Raw genomic sequence first — 13,163 nt, forward strand, 5'->3', positions numbered from 1 at the left:
ATATGCATCCAAGCCAAGTTGATCAGTTCATCACCGCACATAACTGTCCCTCTTACTTTTACTAGCCCTTCCTTCCCTAAAGTCAAGGAAGAACAAACCTTTCAGCCTCTGTTGACACCCGAGGGTAGGGAGGGGGCGCCCCCTTACCTCTGGGTGCGGGTGAGAGTATGGCTCCCCAGTTGGTCTCATTACCTCTGGACAATGATAAAGGTCCTGAGTGTCCACGTTCATCACCGCACATAACTGTCCCTCTTACTTTTACTAGCCCTTCCTTCCCTAAAGTCAAGGAAGAACAAACCTTTCAGCCTCTGTTGACACCCGAGGGTAGGGAGGGGGCGCCCCCTTACCTCTGGGTGCGGGTGAGAGTATGGCTCCCCAGTTGGTCTCATTACCTCTGGACAATGATAAAGGTCCTGAGTGTCCACAAGGCCTCCTGTGACACCACTTTCGAGGGGGGTATTGGAGAGGGCTCATATGATCTCCTAGGGGCAGAGTCCAGGCATTTCTGGGTCGTTAATTTTCTCACCTCCAAGTCTGGGCTGTATGAGGCAAAACGAAACCTGGAACTCATCACCTTGTTGTTCCTTGGGTCCTGAGGTCACTAGCTGGGCTGCCTCTTCTCTCCACCATTTCAGAGTTGACTTATGTTTGTGTGTTTTCTTTGTAACATTCAGGATTTTTAGTTGCATTAGCAAGAGGAATGGTGAAAAGAAAATCTCCATTTTCCCAGAAGCCATGTTGGTCTTTCACATTTTAGTCTTCTTTGATTAGTTGAATTTTCTAACTTACAAAGTGGCGATAATACCGACTACATGGGGTTATTATAAGTATTAAAGGAGGTAACTTATATAAAGTGTTTACTACTCTCCCTGGTATTTAGTAAGTGCTTAATAAAAATAACATTTTCCCCCCAGATGTTCTACAATTACTATATATGGCCTAGTTTCTTTTTTTAAAAATATATTTTATTGATTTTTTACAGAGAGGAAGGGAGAGGGATAGAGAGTTAAAAACATCGATGAGAGAGAAACATCGATCAGCTGCCTCCTGCACACCCCCTACTGGGGATGTGCCTGCAACCAAGGTACATGCCCTTGACTGGAATTGAACCTGGGACCCTTCAGTCCGCAGGCTGACGCTCTATCCACTGAGCCAAACCGGTCAGGGCGGCCTAGTTTCTTTTTAAAGGTCGTGATTTCAAAGCATAAAATTACAGTTTTGTTAATCGTTAGTAGTATGCTTGGGGTCCTCCCTTCTCCCAGGATGTAGCTGTTTTCTGAAATTGGATATTCTTTCCCCAAGGGAGAGAGGAGAGACAGCAGAAGCTCCACAGTGGATCGCAGACGTTTCCTCCGGCCCTGGCACACTGTTAAACACCCTCTGTGCAACATCATTTCAGTCTTAAAAGCACTGCGTCTCTCTTGAAGCATAATTTAATCTAGTCTTTTCTTATTTACCTATTTTTTTTTTTTTGCAAAATTCAAATGGTTTCAATTAAGCAAGCAGACACAGGTACAATTCATGTGTTGTTGTTTGTGGTTATGTTGCATCAGTAATGCCTCATTTCCTAGAATGGACACTAGCATGAGAGTCCGGCAGTATTAGAGGCCAACTCCCAAGCTGACTTTTTCATCTGTCATGTGGATCCCATAATACTGGGCTTTGAATATCATGGTGGCTACATCTGCTGAAAAAGTAGTTTGGAAGTCAGCAGATGTTTACATATTTGTAACTTCCCAGCAGAGGATATGGCCAGTAATGTTGGGGGTATAGGGTTTAGGCCATATCCTTCAGTTGAAGTCTTAGAATGTAGCCTGTGTGTGTGTGCTGAGATATTTGCCGTTGGGACTGGCTGTGTTTTTTTTTTTTTATTTCTAGGGATTAACCTACGCTCTTACCAACTGGAGGGAGTCAACTGGCTAGCCCAGCGCTTCCATTATCAGAATGGCTGCATCCTGGGAGATGAGATGGGCCTGGGGAAGACCTGCCAGGTATGTCACTTAACCTCTGGTTGAGGGTGAGAGTACTGGCTCCCCACTGACACTGTAGGGTGGTCTCACCTTCACCGAAATACCTTCTTACAACTCATTACTATCTTTAGTTACTAGGATGCACTTTTATATGAGGTGGTGAAATGCCTGAACCTTTATTTAGAGATTCTGACACTGGAGCTGACTTTTCTGATCAGGGGACAGTTTTGAACTGTCACTACCCTTATTTTAGTTCCTGGGCAGGGTTTTTCTCTTGTAAAGCAAATTATACCTGTCTCAGGGATCAAATTGTTTCTGTCTTCCTTAGCAATACTCTAACGAATTAAGTTAGCTGGATCACTTCTAATATTAATTTCCCTTCCCCAGTGAGTAGAGGACCACTTCTCATTTCTCTAGCACAGTGGTTCTCAACCTTCCTAATGCCGCGACCCTTTAATACAGTTCCTCATGTTGTGGTGACCCCCAACCATAAAATTATTTTCGTTGCTGCTTCATAACTGTAATTTTGCTACTGTTATGAATCGTCATGTAAATATCTGATACGCAGGATGTATTTTCATTGTTACAAATTGAACATAGTTAAAGCATAGTGATCAATCACAAAAACAATACGTAATTATACATGTGTTTTCCGATGGTCTTAGGCGACCCCTTCTATATTATAGAAGGTTTTCTTGTCTACAGGATACCAAAGAAAGCCAGTGCAGTCAGGACACAGCAGCGGCAACTCGATCAGAAACCGTGGAAGTATGGGTTTCACCAGTGAACACACAGAATGAGTGAAGGTCTCATTAGTCCTTTTAGAAGCTCAAGTGCTCCCTCCAGCTCTAACCTCACATACACAAGCATCAAGCTGGAGCAGTTCTGCAGGTAGACTAGTCTGACCATGTGTCGGGGACTAAGGCAGGTACACCTCATGAATCTTGGGGTTATTCAGAATACCATATGACCTGCAAGTATGGTCATATGAGGATATTTCTTAGGCAAATACATCTGGTTCTAGTGTATTCCCAAATTGAGAGCTGTGAACGAGAACAAAGATAGGTTTCCTGATGTCTCTGGGAGCCAGGCTGACAGACTCTTGGACCAGGTACAAGGCCTTCCCTGCAGCCAGCTTTGCGGTGGACATTGGCATTGTCCTGACTCCAGCAAATTCAGAGCCAGCAAATTTCACGTGTCCTTTGCCTTTCCCCAGGGTGTTCATGTAGTTCTACTTGTAAGTGCCCTAAAAATATTACACCTCCAAATTCGTCAACATCATTTCAGTCTTGAAAGCACTGCACCTCTCTTGCTAAAATTCGTCATGCTAAAATTTTGTTTAGCATTTTTGCATCTGTGTTCTTGAAGGATATTGGTCTGTAATTTCCTTCTCTTGTAATATCTTTGTCTGGTTTTGGTATTGTGGGAAAGCTGGACCCATAGGATGAGTTGAGTATTCTCTCCTCTTCAGTTTTTTAGAATTTTATGTCGAATTGTTACTGTTTTTTTTTTCTTAAATGTTTGGTATAATTCACTAGTCAATCCAAATTAATTTTGTAGATATATCTGGTTTAGAGTTACAAAAGGTAAGTTTTTTTTCTAAATAGTATCCTCAGCAAAAGCTAGACAGAGTGCTTTTAATCCAATAAGTACTTATTTATTGGATGATTTTTCTGAGCACAATCTGGATTGGAAAGCGATAGGTAATTAAAGAAGAAAATTATTTCTATTATAAAATTAATGTAATTTCAGTTAAAAAAAAAACTACCAACCCATAACCTCAGTACTCTAACCATAGCCATAAATAGTAGTGTATGTTTTACAATGGTTGAAATTATAGTGCACTTATAGTTTGTATTTTAGTAATCTAACACTGTCATTGTAATTTTCCATTTTTATTCTTCCCGATAATTATTTTTTATTGGCTACTTAATATTCCTTCAAGAGAATTGATCATAATTTACTTAAATGTCCTAAAGATGAGGAATGATGAGTTCCTTTTTTGTTGTGCTACTTAAATTAACCTCAGTGTGAACACCTTTGGGTATTTGCTTTCTCAGTATTTTGGATTATATCCTTAGGATAGATTTTTTTTTTTAAAGAGCATTTGCGGGAGGTTTTTTTAAAATATATTTTATTGATTTTTTACAGAGAGGAAGGGAGAGGGATAGAGAGTTAGAAACATCGATGAGAGAGAAACATCGATCAGCTGCCTCCTGCCCACCCCCAACTGGGGATGTGCCTGCAACCAAGGTACATGCCCTTGACCGGAATCGAACCTGGGACCCTTCAGTCCACAGGCCGACGCTCTATCCACTGAGCCAAACCAGTCAGGGCTAGGATAGATTTTTTTCAGAAACAGTTTAGCATGTGGGGATGGAGGCTTCTCGGACTTTTTGTTTTATAAAAGAGAGCTATTTTCTCTGTATATCACAGCCATCTTCTAAAGAAACTTTTCTAGTTGAAAGTATGTACAGCCATATCCACTTGACAAAAATTTGGCTTTACAAAAATTTTCGTTTTATACCCCTACTTAAGCTCATGAGGCAGTACTTACTGTTTGTTTTTTTTACACTAGAATGTCTACTCCAGGAGAGCTAGTAGTTTTATCTATTTTGTTCACTGTTATATTCCAGGGCTCTGCATAGTAGCCTAGCAAGTAGAAGGTGCTCTGTAAATACAGGTAGGAGGGAGGAAGGTAGGAAGGAAAGAGAACCTGGTAAGCACCAGAGGCCACCATGTGGTTGGTCATTTTCACGGTCATACCCTGACACTTGCTGTATGTTTTCAGAGTACTCCTGACCTCTTGTACATTCTTTGCGTCGTTTTCATTGATTTCTGTTGTCTTTCCTGATTTTTTTTCTTTGCATTAGAGGTTCAATTGCATAAATATTGAGCACCATTGCTTGTTAACTGTTGATATGATTGAGTGCCACAGATTTCTTTGGCGATTATTTTGAAGCTTATATGATTTCACTCTAGGAATGGATGCCTCTCCTAATGTGTACATCATGTTTTTGTAAACCCAGTGTTCTGTAAGCGTTTGTGTTCTCTACAAGGTTGTGGGAACTTTGTGGTCGTTTCTCATATGGAAATGTGATCAACACTGCCTTCTTTTTCTGTGTTTCAGACTATTGCTTTCTTCATTTACTTGGCAGGAAGATTAAATGATGAAGGACCATTCCTCATTCTCTGTCCCTTGTCTGTGTTGAGCAACTGGAAAGAAGAGATAGAAAGGTACAGAGCAGATGTAGCTGAAATTTTATTTTTTGCATTGATTAAGGTTTTTTTCTGAGTGATCTGTGAAGTGTGATAAAATAACAAATTGCCCTAAACAGTGAGTATTTTTTTCCAGAAAACTCTAACCTGAGGTAATGTAGACAAAGACTGAGAATCTGATGGGAGGAGGGTCCCACGTTATTGTTACTATTTGGCAATTTGAAGGTCAGTCCTCATTTTTAGTAAATTTTGCTGAACTAAAGGAGAAACCATCTTTTTCATAGTGACATATGGAGTAACCAATATTTTGTTTTTAGAGTTAGCACAAGACCCTTTTTTGAAGATGTTCCTCCGACCCTCCCACCTATGTACACAAGTACTTATCCGTTACTCTGCACAGGATTGCAGAGTCCCGGGACTCTCTGATTGCAGGGCATCCTGAGGCCTGCACATCTGCAGTCCTTCCATGAAATGTACTTTTCCAGCTATGCATGCCCTTTCCCATGGCTCTGTGTTTGTGTTCATCTGCTTCTTTTCTTGGATTCAGATTTGCTCCAGGTCTTTCCTGTGTAACATATACAGGTGACAAAGAGGAGAGAGCCAACCTACAGCCAGACCTAAGACAGAAGCCATGTTTTCATGTGTTGCTGACTACCTATGAGGTACCCATTTGTTCCTCTACAGCAAGAACTCTTAACTTGGGACCCTGGAAGTTGTAAAATCCTTTGGAATTGTATTTAATGATTTTTGAGAACACACATTTTTCTGGGACAGTCTAGTTCAATTAGATTATCAGAGTGGGGGTGTGACCAAAGAAGTGAAGGGGAAGGCTTCCCAGGGAGGTGGCACTGGAGCTGCTTCTTGATTGATGGATAGGAGGCAGACAGGCAGGCAGGGGAAAGGGTTTGTGGGCTGAGGCCTGGTCTCTGTTACTTGAGGATGGGAATGGAGGACACTCAGTTCCTGTCTCTTTTAAGTCCTTGTTCTTCATGCTAAGACCGAGTCACTGTAAGCAGGACTTACTGCCTCCTTTTGCATGTCTAAGACAGTACCACTTAGAAATGATGTTCGTAACTCTTTTTACTTAGTGAATGAATAAGCCTTAACTCTTATTAATCTCAGAGTTATACTAGTACCAGCCTTTATAATGTATTTTCCTTAAATTTTCAGATTTCTTTGAAAGATGCAGCATTTCTAAGATCGTGAGTATGTTACACTTCTTCAGAAATTGCGTTAAATGTATCATGATACTCATGTCTTTTCTTCTTTCCTGTATGTCTTCCATGAGCCTTATTTACAAACTAGAGGCCCAGTGCATGAAATTTGTGCACTGGTAGGGTCCCTAGCAGCTGCTGGCTGCTGGCCAGGGCCTCCCTCCCTTCCCCCAGCCACCCTGTGCCCTGGTTGAGGGGACAATTTGCATACTACGCTTTTATTATATAGGATAGGAGGCACTGCAGGAGTCCTACAATCTAGCTCCCTAGATTGTATGTCCTTGGGTTAGTTACTTAATCTCCATGAACCTCAGACTCTTCATGTGTAAAATGGGGATGATTAACTCTCTTACCTTGGATGGCTGTTGTGAGGATTAAATGAAATAAGATGTGCCTGGTGCGAGGTTAACAGATATTAGATTCTTTCAGTTGCAACTTGCATAGACACCTTCAGGACTGCTGTTTGGAGATTTTCCTATAATATAGGAAGTGACTGATTTGAGCCTACAAAATTAACGTTTTAGAAAGGGAGTGTTAAGAAGACTTCTAATCAATTAGCTTTCAGGCTTCATATGTGCTCATGAAGTACAGGAAACTTAGATTTAACTCTTAGTACCACCTGATAATAAGGCTGACGTGTTGCAGTATAGGGTCGAGATAACAGTTACAATATAAATTAAACAAGAGCTAGACTTTAGGCGAATAAGAAAAGAATATCTGTTGACAGTTTCGCGTTCTCCGTTGCATGCGTAGTTATGACGTGGTTAGCTGGGGATTTGCATCTTTAACATTCTGAAACTTTGGTTTTCAAAGTGCTTATCAATATTTTAAATGTTATTTCTCATTCAGGTTCTTTAGAGTTGAATTTCTTTTTTCATCTTATTTTGAAATACTAAAGGCCCAGTCATAGATTTCAAAATGACTTCCATCCAGTATTTTGTTTCACTTTTCACTTAAGTGAGCATGTGATCTTATTTTTCTTTAGGAGAGGATATGCTTTACCTCTCTTTTGTTTATTTATTAATATCCAACTTAATATTTTTAAAGATTTCTCCTCTGGGAACGACACTGTTCTGGGAGAAATACCAGGAAGATAAGCCATAGAGCTACCCTAAGTGGACATTAACTCCAGGAGAGGGATAAAAAATATATAGCTATCCATAATACAAGGCAATACAGTGGGGCCTTGATTTACGAGTTTAATTCGTTCCGTGACGGAGCTCGTAACTCAAATTACTCGTATGTCAAATCTTAAAGTGAACGAGTGAGACACGTGATGCTGGGCTGATGTTGTGGCGTTCACTGTGACGTTCGCTGCGCCAACTAGCAGTGGGGTATCTGAAGCTGGCTCGTAACCCGAATTTTAGCTCGCAACTCAAAGCAAAAAATCGGCCGAGAGACGGCTCGTATCTCGAAAAACTCGTTAGTCGGGACACTCGTAAGTCAAGGCCCCACTGTATACGGGACATCTCAAACAATGAAAAGATTGAGGCATAAATGTTATTCGGTACTTTATATCAATCATCCTATTTAGTCCTCATGACAACCCTACAAGGGATGTTACCATCTAGTTGATAGCTGAGGAAATGAGATCAGGTAACCTACCCACTAGTAAGTTGTAGAGAACAGTTATAATATACACTAAACGAGCTCGACACCCAGACCCAGCACGAGTGCTGTGGAGCCTTCTTTGAAGCGTGCTTCTTGGATGATCTAGGTGCACTGGAGTCTCACCTTGTTCAGCAGAAATGCAACCTTTCTAAGGCAGATTGTCTGTCTTGAATCCATTCCAGGTGAATTGAAGAACCTAAGTAAATGAAGGGACATTTGTAACGTTGACTCATAGTATGAATCCCCAAAACACAGATAGGTTCTTTTGATAACAGGAGTGGGCAAAAGGAGGTTTACAGTTGTGGGTACACAAAACACAGTTTATTCTTATATTCTTATTTGCTAATTATTGCATTATTTTCTCTGCAAATGACTGAAAACCGACTTTCGCCCCACCCTGTATTTGGCAAGGGTACACTGTATTACTGTATTGCACATTCTGAGAATACGTGGGAAGTGTAATGTAATCTCTGCCCTAACGAGGTTTATTATGGGGAGTTAAGACTGTGCATGTAACAATATGAAAAATAGGAAAATTTTTTTATGATAGGCAACAGACTTATTCAATCCTTGAGAGCTAGAATTTCCTCCACCTCTTGCTTTCCATGGAGCATTGTTCAGTGTCCTTTGATGAGTGCCTTTACCTGCTTCCTTTTACTGAGCCCAAATCCATCTCCCTGTAGCCTGTTGCATTGAACGAGCTTTTATTGGATGCCTGCTTGCTGTGTGTAAAAACCTAAATATCTGGTTCTTCACAAGGGAATAGGACCTAATCTGTTTTGAATGCTAATTCAATCAGGCACACAGCTTTATACTGTGGCTACTTTCACACCTTATCTATGACCAGTGTCCAACTTCAGCTAGACTTTGTTCCTGGTAATCCTTAAATGCATCCCTTGCTCATCCTTTCCAGTTCCTGTGTTCTCTTTGGACCCCCAATCTCTCTCCACCTGTACCACCCTCAGAAAGTGAATGGTACTAGGTGTCTGTTTCTGTGCCATTTTCTGGATTTTTCACTCTAGCCTCAGAGGAAGAGGGCTTCCTATTTGTAAGGCCAACCTCTGCTCAAGATCTTTTTCTAATTTTTTAGGAATTTTTATTCCCATGCCCACTATCTTTCCAATATTCTGTTTTACTTGTATATACATTTAGTTTTTTTTAAGTATAAATTAATATAATGGAATTACAGAATGTTTACAAACAAAATAAAGAGTTAAAAAAAATCTTATGGCCCTGACCGGTTTGGCTCAGTGGGTAGAGCGTCGGCCTGCAGACTAAAGGGTCCCAGGTTCGATTCCGGTCAAGGGCATGTACCTTGGTTGCGGGCACATCCCCAGTGGGGAGTGTGCAGGAGGCAGCTAAATCGATGTTTCTCTCTCATCGGTGTTTCTAACTCTCTATCCCTCTCCCTTCCTCTGTGTAAAAAATCAATAAAATATATAAAAAAAATCTTATAACTTTCATTTTATTATCTTTTGAGTGGTTTACACATTTGTGAAAAAGGATATAGGCCTATCTTATTGCAACATAATCATCTTTATTATTTAAAATGCTGTATAATATTTTATAACCTATAATTGGACCTATTATGATTTTTTTCTATTTTAAATAATGCAGCTGGAAACATATGCAGACATACCTTTAAAAAATATTTTGAATTGTTTGCGTGGGGGGGGGGGGGATTGTTATACCATGCTATGCTACAAAATGTGCTCTGGGAGCCAGTGACTTCCATTTCAACAACCCAGAGGATGTATCTTCCAGACATCCATAACATCTGGTCCTATTCACCACTTCCTCATTTTAACATCAGACTTTTTTAGCTGTTGTGACACCATTGTCTGTTTTCTTCTCAGTCTGAATCTCAGCTCTGCCTCTATGACCTTGACCAGGTCACCTAGTCTTTCTGAGCTTTCAGTCTCCTTGTTGGTAAAATGAGCACAATAATGTCTCCAGTAAAACCTCGCTATTATAATGGACTAATTTGGGCGAGGGTGGGGGGGTGTCCTTTAATGCTGAAAGTTTGTTATATAATAAAGTAGGTTTTCCAAATGCGAATGATAAAAAATTGACATATCAGTTCATTTATCTGTTTTTACTTATTTGACACATTTATATAATTAAAATTAAGTACGTATGAAAAGTTTGAGTTCACAGAAAAGTTTTCTATAAAATTACTGTCATTTTCAATTTATACTGAATAGGTCGAGTAAATGTGTGCATTCACCAGCCACCACGAGTAAACAAATGCACACGGTTGAGGTGTGGCTTAGCACATGTCAGAAGTTAATTAAAACTGCTGCAGAGTCACGCCAGGAGACAACAGAACCAACTACTCTGCATGTGGTCACATGCTAATCATCATTGTTTGCGAGTGGTGACTCTTAGATTTAAATATGTAGACGATAGTTGTAGATATGTAATATTTATTTATGTCGGCGAAATTACTACAGTGTTTTTTTCCCCAACACATGGCCTATTCGCTAAAATTTGTTAAAAATACAGTGAATTAGTAACAAAACAAAACAAAACAAAACAAAACAAAAACCTCTGTTAATTTAATTATAAGCAAATCTTGGTTAAAAGCATTTTAAAATTAACAGGGTGTTCATTTTCACATATGACATACGGACTGGAAATTTCGTCCGTTAAATCCGAAGTCCATTAAATCACGGTCTGCAAAATCGAGGGTTTGCTGTACTCACCATATTCTGGTAGATTAAATAACATACACAAAGAGCCAAGCTCAGTGTCTGGCACACAGTAGGTGGTCCTAAATGTTTCATTTTGCTTTCTGTCTCTGGCTCTTTCCTATCTTGGGAAAAATTCCTTTTATTTTAAGTACCTTATCTGGATATTGTCACCTGTCCATGGTAGGCTCTCAGATAAGAAGGCAATCTGAGTGTGTTTCTAATAGATGGGGATTAATATTCATCTTCCCAACAATACCCACAGTTGTGTAGTGAGACTGTTGAATGTGAGATATGTGTTTGAGTTACACAAAACTGAAAGCTTGGATTTTTCTCTCACAGCTTCCATTGGAGCGTTCTTGTTGTGGATGAAGCTCACAGGTTGAAAAATCAAAGCTCCTTGCTGCATAAGACACTTTCAGAGGTAAACTCACAGGCTAGTTTTAGTTTTTAATATAACTTCCTTATAAAAAACATCAGTTTAGGCTTGCATAGAGCCAGTTACGTTGAAAACGTTCTTTCAGTCACATTCCTGCAGAGCTGAATGAACATTTTGTGGGTGACAGCAGGTACTTAATACGGCCTCACTTCTTCTTCCTCGAGTCTTTTGCAGAGGAGATGTTTTCTAACATCTGGTTATCCAGTGAAGAAGTAATAAGTTTCTGCACCAATAAAATACATTGTATTTTTGGAAATGTTTCAACTCTCTTTTTAAAGGGGCAGTTTCTTTAAAAAAAAAGTTTTATTATAATTCTTCTGTCTGCAATAGCAGATACTCTATCTGATATATTGTACCCCCCCTTCCCCATATACCTGTTAAAAAAATTTAGCAGTTCACATAGAGTCACAAAGGGACTGATTTCATGCCATTGAATATTACCGTCAGTCTTCCTTGTCTTGGTCATACTTTTGAGTATGGCACCCTTGATCTCATTTCCTTCTCTTGATCTCTGACATCGTTCTGGCAAAGTAGATGAGAAATGTTGTTACAGCCCGAGGTTTGCTCTCTCCCGAGGACCCCGTGGAGCAGCTTGTGCATGTGAAGTGCCCTTCTCCGTAATCAAGTAAAGGCTTGTTCATTCGTGAGGCCACATGTGCGAATTTCTGTGACCATCATTGAAGTTTGGTCCCTGTCCTGTGAGCAGTTAGTAAATTTAGAGGTCATTGGAAGAGAAGTCTGGATTTTATACTTATTGGCTAAAAGTTACAGTTTTTAGCATTTTCATGCAGATATGGCCACTGTCCGTTATTAGCTCAATCACAAGATTGCTATCCTGTGGTGAGTCCCTTTCTGCTTTATTGTCCTTTGCCTTCTTTTTAGGGTCTTGTAACAGTGTCTCTCTTCCCTAAGAGGTTTACATATGCTGGTGCCTAATCTTATAAGAGACTGCTTTATACACTACCAAGTTAGTTTACTAATTTGCAAGGGGAGAAGAAAAGCAGGTGTAGTAAAAGAACACGAGGTTTGGAGTGGGGAAGCTAAGTTCAGGGGCTGGCCTCAGAGCGATTAGGTAAGGAAATTGTTCTCTGTCATCATGCATTCTTTTTAGGTGAGGTTTAAATTGCAGTTAACGCATTGGTTGAAAAAATACATTTACTAGTACTGATTGGGCTGAGAAGTGGGGAGGTTACTGCCTTTTTTTTCCTTCCTAATACTGTTTTCAGCTTGTTTATAAAAAGTTGGAAACAACCTAAGTGTGAAACAATTGATTGTATAATTTATGCTATATTCGTATACTACATTTACAAAGTAAGTTTACCATGAAAAATTATGTAGAAGGATATTTAATAACATGGAAAATATTTGTAAAATATTTTGCACAAAAAAGTTTACAAAATATTATACATAGCCCTAGCCAGTTTGTGCAGTGGTTAGAGCATTGGCCCAGGGACTGAAGGGTTGCGGGTTTGATTCCGATCAAAAGCATGTACCTTGGTTGCAGGCTCGATCCTGGCCCTGGTCAGGGTGCGTGCGGGAGGCAACCAATCTGTGTGTCTCTCTCACATCCATGTTTCTCTCTCTCTTTCTCTCCCCCTCCCTTCCACTCTCTTTAAAAAAAAAAAATCAATAGAAAAATATCCTTGGGTGAGGATTAACAATATATATATGTACACAAATGAATTGTCTCTGGATTTTTTTTTACCCATTTATAAGTTTTGATGCCAAAACAGACATTACTTTAAATAAAAATGTTAACTTATGTGATAGTGTAAGTTGATTGTAGTGACCATCAGCCTTGGTTTTATGACCTCATATCTCTTAGGTCATCTCATCTTTTTGCCTGGTGAACACACATTGCAAAAATCTGATCTGGTTATTGGAAACTTATTTTTGGCCAGTTCCCATACTTGAAATACTATGAAAACTTTGCCCCAAAAGTAGACCAGGCATGAATGGGTGGACACTATTAGATATTTTAAAAAGAAACAATATCTCGGAGGGAAGCCTGGGGAGGGTG

General features: G+C 39.8%; 2 protein-coding genes across 3 annotated transcripts in view; one reads left to right on the plus strand and one right to left on the minus strand.

Annotated features, from left to right (window-relative positions):
• Window positions 1-451, minus strand: part of LOC102252019 (dimethylaniline monooxygenase [N-oxide-forming] 5) — a 34,053-nt gene extending 33,602 nt beyond the window's left edge. The window contains exon 1 of one of the 2 annotated variants that reach the window (XM_014540865.1): window positions 393-451. The gene's annotated coding sequence lies outside the window, so the exon portion shown is untranslated. Of the gene's footprint in view, window positions 1-147; window positions 214-392 lie in introns of those variants that run through there. The other variant, XM_005867625.2, reaches the window with a different exon arrangement.
• CHD1L (chromodomain helicase DNA binding protein 1-like) overlaps window positions 1-13,163 on the plus strand; it is a 66,424-nt gene that overhangs the window by 12,353 nt on the left and 40,908 nt on the right. Inside the window, exons 2-6 of the mRNA XM_014540868.1 lie at window positions 1,879-1,991; window positions 5,101-5,207; window positions 5,737-5,851; window positions 6,360-6,391; window positions 11,047-11,128. Of these exons, the coding sequence (XP_014396354.1) occupies window positions 1,879-1,991; window positions 5,101-5,207; window positions 5,737-5,851; window positions 6,360-6,391; window positions 11,047-11,128 (449 nt within the window). The remainder of the gene's footprint in view (window positions 1-1,878; window positions 1,992-5,100; window positions 5,208-5,736; window positions 5,852-6,359; window positions 6,392-11,046; window positions 11,129-13,163) is intronic.

The sequence above is a fragment of the Myotis brandtii genome, unplaced genomic scaffold (assembly GCF_000412655.1).
Source record: "Myotis brandtii unplaced genomic scaffold, ASM41265v1 scaffold250, whole genome shotgun sequence".
Taxonomy (NCBI): domain Eukaryota; kingdom Metazoa; phylum Chordata; class Mammalia; order Chiroptera; family Vespertilionidae; genus Myotis; species Myotis brandtii.